This window comes from Hyla sarda, chromosome 12 (assembly GCF_029499605.1).
Source record: "Hyla sarda isolate aHylSar1 chromosome 12, aHylSar1.hap1, whole genome shotgun sequence".
Lineage (NCBI taxonomy): Eukaryota > Metazoa > Chordata > Amphibia > Anura > Hylidae > Hyla > Hyla sarda.
In genome coordinates this window covers 72,674,729-72,691,462 of record NC_079200.1, presented here as the reverse complement: position 1 = coordinate 72,691,462, position 16,734 = coordinate 72,674,729, and the positions used below count along the sequence as shown (strand labels likewise).

The 16,734-nt window shown below is 42.7% G+C and overlaps 2 protein-coding genes across 7 annotated transcripts in view; one reads left to right on the top strand and one right to left on the bottom strand.

Annotated features, from left to right (window-relative positions):
- The window catches only part of SPO11 (SPO11 initiator of meiotic double strand breaks), a 274,209-nt gene that overhangs the window by 13,728 nt on the left and 243,747 nt on the right, over positions 1 to 16,734 (top strand). Inside the window, exon 1 of one of the 3 annotated variants that reach the window (XM_056548965.1) lies at positions 3,782 to 3,897. The exons of 1 other annotated variant lie outside the window; for it this stretch is intronic. The gene's annotated coding sequence lies outside the window, so the exon portion shown is untranslated. Of the gene's footprint in view, positions 1 to 3,781; positions 3,898 to 16,734 lie in introns of those variants that run through there. One more of the 3 variants, XM_056548963.1, reaches the window with a different exon arrangement.
- Positions 1 to 16,734, bottom strand: part of BMP7 (bone morphogenetic protein 7) — a 143,576-nt gene that overhangs the window by 76,764 nt on the left and 50,078 nt on the right. For all 4 annotated transcript variants that reach the window (XM_056548958.1, XM_056548956.1, XM_056548957.1 and 1 more), the window contains one exon: positions 13,550 to 14,268. In XM_056548958.1, the coding sequence (XP_056404933.1) occupies positions 13,550 to 13,946 (397 nt within the window). In that variant the 5' untranslated portion in view covers positions 13,947 to 14,268. The remainder of the gene's footprint in view (positions 1 to 13,549; positions 14,269 to 16,734) is intronic.

Genomic DNA, 16,734 nt, shown 5'->3' with positions numbered 1-16,734 from the left:
AGAACGTAGTGCTCTGCTATCCCAGCTCAGCATTCATTTTACAAGAGCTTTGGGAAAAATTAAGGTTGAGCTGTGATTGGTTACAAGTACATATAACTTGGAATACCTCTTTAGGTATAACGGGGTAAAGCTGGCAGGTCTGGACAACTATATAATTTGTTTGCGTCCTTCCTACTGTCCCCTGACAACAGATGTTGGGGGGAGAGAAGAATCGGCATGTTGGACTGCAACACACCCAATCCTTTTGCTCAAAGGATAAGCTGCTGTCAGCGAAGTCTTTAGAATACATGCTGACTTGGTCAAAGGGTGCATGCATGTGTATGGGGGGAGAGAGATAGTGATATGATCTGTATGGCCATTAGTATCAGAAAGTATAAGTATATTTGCCACATTTTCATCTACATCCCAAATTTGAATACTGGTACAGACCCAAAACATTGCGTAAATGAGGAATACATTACATTTGTATCCAGTCTATACAATCCTTAGTGAGCACAAAGCAATCTCAAATGCCTGCCAAGCTCAAAGCTGGATTGGTATGAGACTGACCGCAGAGTTGGGGAGGCAGTTTGGCAGCGGTCCCCACATGCCAGACCCCCAGCATTATTAATCAGATTTCCATGAAAATGATGGAGAGCTCTGACCAGAGTGGGGTGCTTATACATATGAGCCATATATCCAGACAGAAAAAGGTAGGTCATGGCAGCGAGCCGGCGCCACCATCATCCCATCCTGTCTTTCAATTAACCTCTCCACTGCCAGGGACACCTCCCTGCAGCGTTTTGCCAACTGCTCTAACAGCAAGTAACATGGAATAATTTAGTCATTTTGTACCTCTCGGATACATAAGTGATGAGACCTCAGCAATGACTCATCTTCAGCCTTTTAGAAGAGGTGGCGTAAATAGCTAAAGTTTAAATACAGGCTTAGGTGTTCGTGTGTATGAAAACAATTGGGGAACCAATTTGGACCATTGCTTACATTTCTTTTCTGTATGGTTTTAAAAGTGATATTTGAAATTTGGTGTGTGCTATAGGCAGAACTTCTGTTTTTACTCGCATTGCATTTTGATATATCTTATCCCCTCCTTCCTATTGCTTGTGTGTCATAGATACCCTATGGGGTTACAGATCTGCATCAATTTACTTTTAGTAAAGTTGTAGCTACAGTGATTTTGCCATGTTAGGCTCAGATCACGTTTCCTTTCATTCTACATAGCAAATAAACATCAGGAAGACTACCATTGTATTCCTCTAATGCAGTGTTTCCCAACCAGTGTGCCTCCAACTGTTGCAAAACTACAACTCCCAGCATGCCCGCACAGCCTTCGGCTGTCCGGGCATCCTGGGAGTTATAGTTTTGCAACAGCTGGAGGCACACTGGTTGGGAAACACTGCTCTAATGGAAGATTGCATTGTATGCCACTATATAAGCATAAAATGGGATATATTGCCTATAAAGGTCTTATTACAATAAAAAAGGATGTATACTAGACTACAGAGTCCTATGGAGAATATAAAAGCACAAATAATAAAAAAAAAAGAAAAAAAAAAAGGACATAACCATGGTTACCTATGGACACATTGGATGAATAAGTCAGGTGAGATTCCTGATGTACACTTACGATGTGTATGAAAACAAATGTGTTTTTTTGGCTTCTGGCTTCTAGCTGTCTTAGGCCACATTCACACGGCAGATTTTCTGCACTGAATTCTGCATGAATTTATAGCCAATGCACTTCAATGGGATTCCGCTGTCCCATTCACACATCAGAATTTCCGCTGCAGGAATTTCATTGAAACAAATTGACTATAAATTCATGCCGAACATCTGCTGTGTGAAACTGGCCTAAAAGTTTTATTTCTTTTTTAACTAACATTAAAGTCTATAGGTGCCTGTACAAAGGTGCCTTTTGGAAAATCTTCCTCATGTAAACATCGGATATGTATGAAAACTATGGCTATGCTCACATGGCAGAATTTCCGAGCGGACTGTGCTGGAAAAATTCAGTTTGGAAATTAAGCAAAATTTACTGGACATTGGGGGTTGATTTACTAAAAGTGGATTGTAGTTTTTTTTTTTTCCCCCCAATAGGCATTTTTCAATGGTATTTACTCATTTTTCCCTATGTTTTGCATTCTTTACAAATGTTCTGATTTGTCAGGTTCTCTAGAGCTGAAATCCACCACATTTTATGTGGAAACCTTAGTAAATATGGGGACATGCCCTTTTTGTCAAGGACCTGCCCTTTTTGTTGAGGTTATGCCCCTGTCCCTGAGTGGACATGTCCCTTTTTGGGGGGTTTCCCGTGAAAAGTGTAGAGTTGGTCGAGTTTATAGTAATTTATGGGCACAAAATCTGGCCAAAATTCAGCCACAAAACCTGATAAAAAAAATAAATAAAATAAAATAAATAAATAATCGGAAACATGATAGTAAATAAGCCCCATTGTTTTGAATGAGAATTCCGTTGTCATATTAAAGTAAATGGGACTCGGAATACCAGCCAGAATCTGTGTTAAGTGCAAAAAAAATCCTGCCTAAATTCTGCACAAAATCCTTAAATATGCAAAAAAAATCCGCTCCCAGCTTGGCAGAATGGAATCTGAGCTGAAGCACAGAAATTACACCGTATGAAAATAGCCTAAAGGAGAAAGGAGTCTTAGCACTAGAAGAGCACTATGGTACCATGGCATTATGCAATGCTGCAGTCTTTAATAATTATTGTACACTATACGGGCACCAGAAGGCTGACGCTGGGGTTGTTACACAGGATAAACTACATTCTAAAGATATTACAAGGCATATTTACCACTCAGGCTATGTTCACATGCCAGGATTTCTGCATGGAATTCGGCCTGAAAATGCTGCATGAATTTATAGCCCATTCACTTCAATGGAATTCCTACAGCAGAAATTCTGCTGTGTGAATGGGACAACGGAATCCCATTGAAGTGTATTGGCTATAAATTCATGCTGAATTTTCACGCAGAATTCCATGCGTGGGAACATAGCCTCAGGGTTCTGGGTAAGTGTCCCCTCCTATCACTATAAACCTTAAATATGCAGATACGCTAGATTGAATTACATTAAATAACATTGAAAAATCATCATTCAGAGACTTTAGAAAGCTAGATGACAGGTAATAACACATATTGCGAAAATAGATAGATGTCTACAATGTGTCAGGATGCGTCTCAGTTCTCGCAATCGGATGAACTACAAATTGAAATATCCAGGGGAGCCAAGGATCATTTTTATACTGGCAGTCTAACCAGGTGGCCCTATACATAGGGTTAAAATGGTCTCTCCTTATTACATTCTGCTTTGTAGGGCAGAAACAACTTATCGATTATTTGACAACTAATTGATTATGAAAATAGTTGTCAACAATTTTCATAATCGATTAATATGTTGGTCGATTAGTTGGTCCACACACACTTAGCGATTATCACTGTGTATATATGCAACGGTGGTCCTCAGCAGCCTGTTTAGTGAAACGGGGGCCCAGCACACACCATCTTCTGCTTCCTGCAGCTGCCGCGAGTCCCTGGTTGTCAGGCTCTGTGCTAAAGGCCAGATTCACTCTAGAGAAGATGTAGAAAGTGGAAGATTATGGGGGAGATTTATCAAAACCTGTGCAGAGGAAGAGTGGTGCAGTTGCCCATAGCAACCAATCAGATTGCTTCTTTCATTTTCCACAGGCCTCTTTAGAGGCCTGTGGAAAATGAAAGAAGCAATCTGATTGGTTGCTATGGGCAACTGCCCCACTCTTCCTCTGCACAGGTTTTGATAAATGTCCCCCTATGTGTGCTGGCCCCCTCTTCACTAAATGGGCTGCTGGGGGCTCGTAGGATGGACAACCAGGGAATGCGCTGATATACCTTTCTGGCCAAAGGTAAGAAACAGGGAGGGGGTATAGCCCTTACAAGGAGGAAAAGAAAAGAAAATTATATTTAAAAGAATTATTATAAATATTTAGATATACCGTAATTAAAAAAACTACTCCTCTCAGCCTCTGCAAAGCTCAGCATTTAGCCGACTACACAAACGGTCACTTAACACACAATGCATCCCTTACCTAAAACACACAGAAAATAGTTTGGTGGAAAAAAAAGAAAAAAAAGGGGTGCTGTAGTGTATCCCACCACCGTAGTATATTGACCTTTTGCGGTTGTGCTCTGGATCGGCACAACTCTATTAAAGGAGATATCTCATGAAAAAAAAAAAAAAAAAAACGTATCCCCTATCTCATATCTCTATGGGAGATGTGTTCAGCTTTCCCATAGAGATACATGGAGGGGGCGTGACGGCCCCTGTGAAGTGCCACTCCAGGGAAGAACCAGGGCCCCGTACAGGGGATCGCTGGGGGTCCCAGCGCTCGGATCTCCCATGGTCTAAAACTTTTCACCTATCCTGAGACTACTTCTTTAACCCCTACAGGACCCATGACGTAACGGTACGTCCCGACACCCTGGGTCTTAAGGACCAGGGACGTACATTTACATCATGGGCAGTTCTAGTCCCCGCCATGCGCTGGGCGGGGATCGGAGCGGGATGCCTGCTGAAATCATTCAGCAGTCATCCCGTGCAAATGCCCAGGGGGGTCATCAGACACCCCCCCCTCATGTCGGCGATCGCGGCAAATCGCAAGTGAATTCACACTTGAGATTTGCGCGATTCTGGGTCATTACGGGTCTATAGTGACCCGGAATGTAAGGGGGATCGCGGGTGTCTAAAACACCCAGGATCCCCCTGAAGCGATAGGAGTGAGGTGGCAGGGTTTCCACCCCTCCTATCCCTGCTATTGGTGGTCTACACGCGACCACCAATAGCAGATCGGGGGCGGGGGGGGGGGGGGTGTTTACTTTCGTTTTCCCCGTCCTGCCCTCCCACAATAGGCGGGGCAGGACGGGGACCGGCGCCGAAGATCCACTTACCGATCCGGGCGGGCGCCGGAGGCTGCGGGCGATGGAGATCGGCGGGCGGCGATGACGTGCGGCTGAATCCGACGGAAGCCGGTGAGTTGCCTAACAACATCTGGAGGGTACAGTTTGAGACCATTATACAGTGGTCTCTAACTGTAGCCCTCCAGATGTTGCAAAACTACAACTCCCAGCATGCCCAGACAGCTGTTTGGGCATGCTGGAATATGTAGTTTTGCAACAGCTGAAGGGCTACAGTTCGAGACCACTATATAGTGGTCCCTAAACTGTAGCCCTCCATATCTTGCAAAACTACAACTCCTAGCATGCCCAAACAACTGTTTGCTGTCAGGGCATGCTGGGAATTGTAGTTTTGCAACACCTGGAGGACCAGAGTTTGGAGATCACTTTGCAGTGTTCTCTAAAACTGTAGCCCTCCAGATGTTGCAAAACTGCAAATCCCAGCATGTCCAAACAGCAATCAGCTGTCTCGGCATGCTGGGAGTTGTAGTTGCGTACCTCCAGCTGTTGCATAACTACATCTCCCAGCATGCCCTTCGGCGATCAGTACATGCTGGGAGTTGTAGTTTTGCAACAGCTGGAGGCACACTGGTTAGAAAATACTGAGTTAGATAACAGAACCTAACTGAAGGTTTTCCAACCAGTGTGTCTCCAGCTGTTGCAAAAGTACAACTCCCAGCATGCACGTTCTGTCAGTACATGCTGGGAGTTGTAGTTTTGAAACAGCTGGGGGTTTGCCCCCCATGTGAACGTACAGGGTACATTCACACGGGCAGGCTTACAGTAAGTTTCCTGCTTCAAGTTTGGGCTGCGGCAAATTTTTCGCCGCAGCTCAAACTCCTAGCGAGAAACTCACCGTAACACGTCAGTGCGAATGTACCCTAAAAACACTACACTACCACATAATAAAAAGTGTAAAACACAACATATACACCCCCTTACACTGTCCGCCCCCAATAAAAATGAAAAACGTATTGTATGGCAGTGTTTCCAAAACGGAGCCGCCAGCTGTTGCTAAACAACAACTGCCAGCATTTCCGGACAGCCACTGACTGTCCAGGCATGCTGGGAATTTAGCAACAGCTGGAGGCACCCTGTTTGGGAATCACTGGCATAGAATACCCCTATGTCCACCCCTATGCAATCCCTAATTTAGTCCTCAAATGCGCATGGCGCTCTCTCACTTCGGAGCCCTGTCGTATTTCAAGGAAACAGTTTAGGGCCACATATGGGGTATCTCCGTACTCAGGAGAAATTGCACTACAAATTTTGGGGGGCTTTTCTCCTTTTACCCCTTATGAAAAGGAAAAGTTGGGGCTACACCAGCTTGTTAGTGTAAAAAAATAAAAATAAATGTACACTAACATGCTGGTGTTGCCCTTTACTTTTTATTTTCACAAGCGTTAAAAGGAAAAAAAGACCCCCAAAATTTGTAACGCAATTTCTCCTGAGTACAGAAATACCCCATATGTGGGCGTAAAATGCTCTGCGGGCGCACAACAAGACTCAGGAGTGAGAGCGCACCATGTACATTTGAGGCCTAAATTGGTGATTTGCACAGGGGTGGCTGATTTTACACCGGTTCTGACATAAACGCAAAAAAATAAATACCCACATGTAACCCCATTTTGGAAACTACACCCCTCACGTAATGTAATAAGGGGTACAGTGAGCATTTACGCCCCACAGGTGTCTGACAGATTTTTGGAACAGTGGTCCGTGAAAATGAAAAATTTTATTTTTCATTTGCACAGCCCACTGTTCCAAAGATCTGTCAAACGCCAGTGGGGTGTAAATACTCACTGCACCCCTTATTAAATTCTGTGAGGGGTGTAGTTTCCACAATAGGGTCACATGTGGGGGGTTCCACTGTTCTGGCACCACGGGGGGCTTTGTAAACACACATGGCCCCTGACTTCCATTCCAAACTATTTTTTTCCCAAAAGCTCAATGGAGCTCCTTCTCTTCTGAGCATTGTAGTGCGCTAGCAGAGCACTTGACGTCCACACATGGGGTATTTCCATACTCAGAAGAGATGGGGTTACAAATTTTGGGGGGGTCTTTTCTGCTATTAACCCTTGCAAAAATGTGAAATTTGGGGGGGGGAAACACATTTTAGTGAAAAAATATATATATTTTTTTACATATGCAAAAGTCGTGAAACACCTGTGGGGTATTAAGGCTCACTTAATTCCTTGTTACGTTCCTCAAGGGGTCTAGTTTCCAAAATGGTATGGCATGCTTTTTTTTTTTTGCTGTTCTGGCACCATAGGGGCTTCCTAAATGCAACATGCCCCCCAAAAACCATTTCAGAAAAACGTACTCTCCAAAATCCCTTTGTCGCTCCTTCGCTTCTGAGCCCTCTACTGCGCCCACCGAACACTTTACATAGACATATGAGGTATGTGCTTACTCGAGAGAAATTGGGCTACAAATATAAGTATAAATTGTCTCCTTTTACCCCTTGTAAAAATTCAAAAATTGGGTCTACAAGAACATGCGAGTGTAAAAAATGAAGATTGTGAATCTTCTCCTTCACTTTGCTGCTATTCCTGTGAAACACCTAAAGGGTTAAAACGCTGACTGAATGTCATTTTGAATACTTTGGGGGTGTAGTTTTTATAATGGGGTCATTTGTGGGGTATTTCTAATATGAAGACCCTTCAAATCCACTTCAAACCTGAACTGGTCCCTGAAAAATTGTGAGTTTGAAAATTTTGAGGAAAATTGGAAAATTGCTGCTGAACTTTGAAGCCCTCTGGTGTCTTCCAAAAGTAAACATGTCAAATTTATGATGCAAACATAAAGTAGACATATTGTATATGTGAATCAAAATTTTTTTTATTTGGAATATCCATTTTCCTTACAAGCAGAGAGCTTCAAAGTTAGAAAAATGCTAAATTTTCACATTTTTCATCAAATTTTGGGATTTTTCACCAAGAAAGGATGCAAGTTACCATAACATTTTACCACTATGTTAAAGTAGAATACGTCACCAAAAAACATTCTCGGAATCAGAATGATAACTAAAAGCATTCCAGAGTTATTAATGTTTAAAGTGACAGTGGTCAGATGTGCAAAAAACGCTCTGGTCCTAAGGTGTTATATGGCCTGGTCCTTAAGGGGTTAAAGGGATACTTATCAGCTGCTGTATGCTCCACAGGAAGTAGTTTGGTTCTTTCCAGTCTGATCACAGTTCTCTCTGCTGACACCTCTGTCCGTGTCAGGAACTGTCCAGAGCAGGATAGGTTTGCTATGGGGATTTGCTCCGGCTCTGGACAGTTCCTGACATGGACAGAGGTGTCAGCAGAGAGCACTGTGGTCAGAAAAGAACAATTAACTTCCTCTGGAACATACAGAATACACCAGAATACACCTTTAACCCCTTAAGGACGCAGCCCATTTGGGCCTTAAGGACGCAGACAATTTAATTTTTACGTTTTAGCTTTTTCCTCCTCGCCTTCAAAAAATCATAACTCTTTTATATTTTCATCCACAGACTAGTATGAGGGCTTGTTTTTTGCGCAACCAGTTGTCCGTTGTAATGCCATGACTCACTTTACCATAAAATGTATAGCGCAACCAAAAAATACTATTTGTGTGCTGAAATTAAAAAGAAAACCGCAATTTTGCTAATTTTGGAAGGTTTTGTTTTCACGCCGTACAATTTACGGTAAAAATGACATGTGTTCTTTATTCTTTGGGTCAATACGATTAAAATGATACCCATGATAACATACTTTTCTATTACTGTTGCGCTAAAAAAAAAAAAAACGCAAACTTTTTAACCAAATTAGTACGTTTAAAATCCCCCTATTTTGAAGACCTATAACTTTTTCATTTTTCCGTATAAGCGGCGGTATGAGGGCTCATTTTTTGCACCATGATCTGTACTTTTTATTGATACCATATTTGCTTATATAGAACTTTTAATCCATTTTTTATAATTTTTTGGGGGAATAAAATGTTACAAAAAAGCATCTATTATGGACTTTTTTTATTTTTACGTTCACGCCGTTCACCGTACGGTATCATTAACATTATGCATGCAGCGATACCAAATATGTATATAAAAATTTTATTTTATTTTTTTTACACTTTTTGGGGGTGAAATAGGGAAAATGGGACAATTGACGTATTTATTGGGGGAGGGGGTTTTTCAAATTTTTGTTACTTTATTTTTTATTTTATTTATTTTTTACACTTTAATAGTCCCCATAGGGGACTATTTATAGCAATCACCCGATTGTTAATCCTGTTCAGTGCAATGTTTAGGACATAGCACTGATCAGGGTTATCGGTCATCATCTGCTCTGGTCTGCGGGAAGGCAGATCAGAGCAGAAGACGCAGGGAAGGCAGTGGTGGCAGGTGAGTGACCTCCGTCTGCCATGCTGGATGATCGGATCGCCACGGCAGCGCTGCGGGCGATCCGATCATCCATTTTAGTGACCGCGATGCTGCAGATGCTTTTATTTGTATTGATCACGGCATCTGAGGGGTTAATGGCGGACATCCGCAGGATCGCGGGTGTCCGTCATTACGGGCGGGTCCCTGGCTGCGATCAGCAGCCGTGACCTGCCGCGCATGATCCGGGCATCGCTCCGATGCTCGCGGTTATGCTTAGGACGTAAATGTACGTCCTGGTGCGTTAAGTTCCCCCTCACCAGGACGTACATTTACGACAAGGGGTTAAAGGCAAAACTAGTAGGTAGATTGCTCCTGTTCAGTATTGGATAAGCAGCATGAAGATAAAGGATGAACAAACAAAGGGTCTTAGAGGAGCTACTCAGCAATGGACCACAGGCAATGCACAGGACAACATAAAGGTCAAATACCCTGTTTGTTCATCCTTTATCTTCATGCTAAAACACACAGAAGACCTTCAGTCCGATCCCCTCCCCTCAATCACTCCCTCCCTAATCTAACTCACAAATTTTCTTCTTCTCCACTATGGTTATTTTGGTGCACAAATTGGAGGAGGATCCAGGAGATCAGGAAGAGCAAAGATAAAAAGGAAGAGCCTCAAAATCACAAGGAACAGCAAAAATGGAAGGAGCCTGCTGATCAAGAGAAGCAGCAACAGGGAGTGAAGGGACAAAGTAGAGCAGCACTAGGGGCAGGAACCTGGAAACCAAGTAGAAAAGTAATGGGAGAAGGAGCCTAGAGATCAGGAGGAGCAGGAATGGGAGTTGGAGCAACATGGAGCGGAGGCTGGAGATCAGCACCAATGGATAAAAAAAATCTGAAGTAGCAACAACAAGAAAAGGAACTTTTTTAAAATTATTATTAATATGGTTAATGATGAACGCTGTAAAACAAAAAAGGATACTATATACAATAATTCCACTGTGACTCACATCACTGTGATGTCACCATGTTAACCCCTCACAAGGTAAACACAAGTGTGACTCATTAGCGGAGACAGGTTGTGGTCAAGTGACATCATTGGAGACATGTCATTTGTGGACATTTCAAGTAATAAAACTCAAATGACAACTTTACAGCACGTAAAGGAGCCATAAACCTGCAGTGACACTTCTTTCAACTTGCTGTCCAAAAGAGGACCACAGTTTTATGGGGCTAGTGACAAAAAGTGGATGAACCTGCCTGTCCCTATGATTTCTGTCACATATCTCCAGCACTAAGAACGCCTAATCACATTTATATCATGTGACATAGATCAGCTGCTTCTATTTACAATACTAATCTACAAATTTTAGGATTACTGGCCCTTTAAAAGGGTACACCAGAGGGGGGGGGGGGGGGGGGGGGGGGAGTTTTGGTGCCAGTAAATTTTACATATTTGTAAATTACTTCTATTTAAAAATCTTAAACCTTTCAGTGCTTATCAGCTGCTTTATGTCCTGTAGGAAGTTGTGTAGGTCTGACCACAATGCTCTCTGCTGCCAACTGTCTGTGTCAGGAACTGTCTGGAGCATAAGCAAATTCCCATAGCAAACCTCTCCTGCTCTGGACAGTTCCTGACACAGACAGAGGTGGCAGCAGAGAGCACTGTGTCTGACTGGAAAGACTACACAGTATGCAGCAGCTGATAAGTACAGGAAGACTCCAAATTTTTTAATAAATTTACAAATAATTTACAAATCTGTAAAACTTTCTGTCACCAGTTGATTGGAAAACAAATTAATTTCTGTAATACTCCTTTAAGGTCAATATCAACCAACACCAAGCGATCCCATGCAGTTACAACTGGGTTCACAGTACGTGTTTTTTTTTTTTTTACATGCAATTTTACTGTGCAGTAGATTTTGCAATATGTTTCACCTCTGAAAACTACACAGCAAAACCGTGACTTTCACAATGTAATAAGATCTCGAAAAAAAATAAACGGGACCATGTGGACCTAGGCTAAAACTGGCCAAAAACAGAGATTTAACCCATATTGAAGTGCCTGTTGCACAAACAGGACTACCGACATATCCTGACAGCCTTCCGCTGTAGTAGTTACAGTTCTGCTGGTTGGGGGGACACTATTTTACTGAATAAACAATGTGACATGTATCTGTTTCTGTTTCTCAAAACAAGTATAGTTTGCTAGAAGAATTTACAGGTCTGATTTGAATATTCCCATTGCCCTACCTGGAAAATTTCATATAATTGTTATTACAAGCTGCAACCAAGAAGAATTTCAAAAACATGTACAATATATGCATTGCATTAGAGGCAACTTGAGCATAACACAAACACGTGGGAAGGTACACTGCTCTTTTTTGGCATATACAATATATGTACGCATAGCTTTATTGGTTCTTGGCATTCTCACTTCATGCTCATTGCATCTTTAAGAGCGGAGCCCAGGCGCTTCTCCAGTAGGGAAGGGGTCTGGCAGGCAGCTTGAAGGATGTTATTATGTTGCCTAATGGGTCTGTGTGTCCATTTGCGCTTAGTGTTGTAGAGTGAATCACTGAGGGCTGTTCTTTGAACTCGGAGCTTCCTGCTCCCCTCTCTCATCCTGTACAGTAATTGCTACTTCAAAGAGAAAGCCGAAAACCTGTCTGATCATGTACAATCCCAAGAAGCTGCTGGGACGGTGCCTTTTTTCGAGAAGACACATGCACCTGAAAAGTTTATACCTTGGCAGCATGCTCCAGACAAGATTCCACTCATAGTCAACCCCCCCCCAAGCAGTGAGAATCATGGGAGAGGCGGCAGATGATGCGGAAGAGCTAACAATCTAATTCTGAATAACCTTTAGGAGGAGTTCTAAGGCTGGGTTAACATGTTGCACAACTAATTAAAACACGCGCAGTAGTTAGTTGAGGTACCGCTAGTTAGTTGCAACGTGTTAACACAGAGCCTAGAGGTGCAGCTGAATTGTGTTTCTTTTTTAAATGACATCAGATACTGCATTGAGAAAATCCTAAAACAGGGTTCCCCAACCCGGCGTTTCACAACCAGTGTGCCTCCAGCTGTTGAAAAACTACAACTCCCAGCATGCATGGGCAGCCGAAGGCTGTCCGGGCATGCTGAGAGTGGTAGTTTTGCAACAGCTGGAGGCACACTGGTTGGGAAACACTGCCCCAACCTATAGCTGTCTCTATTTGTTTAAAAAAAAAAAACACAAGTTTTTACTATGATTCACTATGTAGTTTTAAACACAACAATTTTAACAGGTGAAACATTAAAAAATATGTTTCACCAATTCAAACCGTAGCCATTTGCACAAAACACATACAGTTTTAATAGCTAACAATCAAAATGTAATAAATGCATTGTGTGTGTTTTGATTATTGGGTAATGGTTTTACATTATTCTAATTATTCATTCAATGGCCCAGATTCAGGCTGTTTTCATAAAAAGTGCTTTGGTCTGTACTTTAGCCAAAACCAGGAGTGAAACAGACAGGAAAAAACTTCAATGGAAAGATTTGCACCTTTTTGTATCTTTTGGACAGACTGGTTTTGGCTACTTCCCAAAGTCTATTAATATTTTAGGCATTCAAAAAAAAAAAAAAAAAAACGCATTAAAAAATGCAATGCAACTGCAGCATAAGAACACAGCCTTTGTACAAGGTTGCGATCTTGCTTTTTATGTTCTGGTCAACCTTTTATGGCCCAACAGCCTCAGCTCTGTACAGCACATAGGCTGGATGGTTAACACTTCACAGCACCTGGGTCCTTACTTCACATCTGTCCAGGACAATATCTATATATGGATTTTTAGATTCTCCCATGATCAAAAGTTTTCACCCCCTTAGATTCGCTTGACTCCCATCATTTGGGTACAGTCCTGATAATCTATAACCTTGCACAAGACAACTTGTTCTGACAAATGGAAATGTTCTGTTGTAACTGGTTCAGATCTTGGTTCTTACCGACTGCTCTAGATAGACACGGTTTTCATTACAGATGTCTTGTAGTGTCTGTACCTTTAACAACCAATGTGCTGAAATGATATGCGAAAGCAAGGTATACAATACCTGGGATGGGGAGGGTCACAAGTACCAGAGTTTAAGAATAACCGTGATATGCCCCCATAACAAGCATCTTAAATGCCTTCACCTCAGGCCGAACCATGTTTAGTGGACTCCCAAACCCCCAACAGGAGAAGCCAATGATGACAGGGACCCCTTCACTACTCACCTAAGTTGACAAAACTCATGACCATGTCTGCGTCGTTGAGGAAGTTACTGTCCTGTTGACTAGCAAGTGGTGGACCCTGTGTGGTGAAGATGGGCTTGTATGGATACGAGAACCCTTCAGCCTCCTCTTCTTCAACTGTCATGGCATTGTACAGATCCAGCATGAACATCGGGGCAGAGTTCTGTTTGCCATACAAATGTGGACGAGGTCTATGCGGCAGACCCAAAATGGACAAGATTTCTCTCTGCATCTCCCGGCGCTCCTGGCTCCGTAACCTCCTTTGGATAAAGCTGGAGTGGACTTCATTGTCCAAAGTGAAGTCGGCCAAGATAGACCGTAAGAAAAAGTAGCCACAGAGGAGCATGGAACTTGTTTTGTTCACTAAGTAGACATTCATTTCCCCTGGATCTGTAGGCAACAGCTTATAGCACCTGCACTGTATCCAAAGGGGAGTTCATAAATACGAGAGCATTAAATACACCAGTGCATCTATAGATGTCCTGGGAATCTCTGGAGGGATTTCTGCACATCAGCTGAAGCCGCTCATGGCTGGAGTGTGGGTGAGGACAGCAAAGAAGAAGGTGGATGGCTCCTGAGGTTTCCTCTTCCTAGAGGGTTTTGATGTGTCTTCACTCTTTTCCTAGCAAAGTCTAAGCGGTGGCTTGTGAAGGCTGCAGACGGAGCCAGCAGGAGGCTGAATGTGATGGGAGGAGCAGAGTCTGGAGGAGGGAATGGAGCAGCGGAAGAAAAAAAACAGAAGAGAAATAAGTTTAGTGCACTGCTGCTCGGTCCCATCAGGTTGATTCTTCTAAAGATGTTTGGAAGGGACTATTATACTAGAAGGGTGGGCCAAGTCCTGCTGGGTAATGTAAAGTAAACAGATTAAGGCTTGTCTGTGTGTCTTCTGCTGCCTGTTATTGGGAAAAGGGGGAGGCAATTACCAAAGCTTTCATCTGCTAAAAGAATATGAGGTCAACATCAAGCAAGTCAGGAGCAATCAGGATCAGCGTCGGCTGACAGTGCTGTGCGAACAAGAAGCTTCCAACAGCATGCAGTAATAATAACACTGTATAAAGTTATGATCTCCAACCTGCAGCTCTCCACCAACTTCCAGCATGTCCTACAACTTGCAATCATAACTGTATCCATGGAATGGTGCTCCCCAGTATGCGGCTCTCCAGCAGTTGCAAAACAACAATTTCCAGCACATCACACAGCCTGCAGTAATACTCCATAGAATTCTAGTCCCACTATCACACCTAGCATGCCCTACAACCTAGCACAATACAATACCTACAAAACCTACAATACTTGCACACTCCATATAGTGGTTGTCCCTAACCTGAAGCTCCCCTAACCTGTTGTCCTGACGCGCTGAAGGCTGAGGAGCAGTGATTTCGTTCATCACCCCAAACTGCCCACTAAGATGCATTCTGGGTGAAATTATAAAGACCTGATCCAAAAAAACAGGTATAGGTCCCCAAGATCACCTCTTGATTAGTTTTGTAAAGGTAAATCTGGGTAACAAACAATGAGAGTATGTCCACACAGCATAGTTTCCCAAAAATATACAATGAAAGCTGGTAGTTCTGCCACACAACTTATTTCTATGGACTTTACCTTGGTTTGGAAAATATGCAGCAAAATACGGCCCGTGTGACCCTTCCATATATAAATCTGCAGCATTAAAAATTCTGTGTGAACTATGGCACATATTCCTACTGAAAACACTGGCATGTGTATAATGTGCAAAATTATGATGTGCACTATGCATTGCAATACTTGTAAAGATACTCTGTGGTAAGATGCCCTATGGTTATGTTGGCTGGTGCATATTATGTGGCAAAATATGTGTGGGGAAAAAAAAAAAAAAAAAAAATATATATATATATATATATATATATATATATATATATATATATATATATAGGCATGGATATCAGTACATTTTACACATGGAAAGTGTGTTATATGGGTAAAACATCATCAGAATGAACAGTATGGAAAGTGAAATGCACAGCAGAAATCTGAAGGTTTAAATTTCTGAAACCTATTCTGCTGCATTTTTTCTGAGTGGCAACTGTATCTAGACATGCAGTAACACGCTAAGGCTGGGTTCACATCACATTTTAGGCAATAAGGGACCGCATACGTCTGGGGGGAGCTAAAACCGGGTGCCCCCGTATGTAATGTATTTCAGTGAGCCGACCAGAGTGAAACGCTGACTCCGGTCAGCTCATATTTGCCCCATATCCTACGTTTTAGTCCGTATTGCCTAAAACGTGATGTGAACCCAGCCTAATTAGACCACGTGAGCGGCCATCTGTTTCTGTGGCCTCACTCTAATGCTTGGTTCACATTGTGTCAGGGTAAGTTTTGTTGCTGCTGATTTTCCTACCTATTGCCTTCAATGGATAGGAAAATCAGCAGCAGAAAACCTGCAGCAAAATATGCACGTGTGAATGTACCCTTAGTGCTCCCCTTAGGCTCCTCTCGGCCAGGGAAAATAGCGGGTGAAAAAATATGGCTTGCGTCGTCTTGTTCTCCCGCTGAAAAAAGCGGCACCTGACGGATCCCCTTGACTATAATGGGGTCCATCTTGACCCGCTGTTGCCCTTTGCGCCCCGACAAAATGACGGCCGTCAAACTCAAAAGACAGTTTGACGGCCGTTCTTGACAGGGCGCAATGGAATTGTGAATGTAGCCTTAGCTGTATCTGTTGGCATCCTGCTGAAAACAGGATGCCAAAGTATACTGTAAGCGGACCCCATTGATTTCAATGGCCTGAACAGTGTCAGCTACTGAATCTGTTCGGGATGTATGCGCTTTTTTAAGTGGACTCAAAAGCCCAGTGGGATGGTAACGAATACAACTAAAAGCACACTATTGCAGTGTAAACCTTGCCTTATGCTCGTGTGAAACTAGCCTATGGCTAGATTTCCACACAGGATTTTTTTCTGGCAATTTTTGGAATACTACCACTGCAGTTTTTGAGCCAAAGCCAAACCCTATTCAAAAGGAATGGGAAATATAAAGGAAGGACTTCTACTTCTTCCTACTGGATCCACTTCTGACTTTGGCTCGAAAACTGTAGTGGGAGTTTTCCCCAAAAAACGCCAGAAAAAAAATCTGTGTGGAAACCTAGCCTTACATGGGCTGCCTACACAGAGAAAACTGCGGTCCAC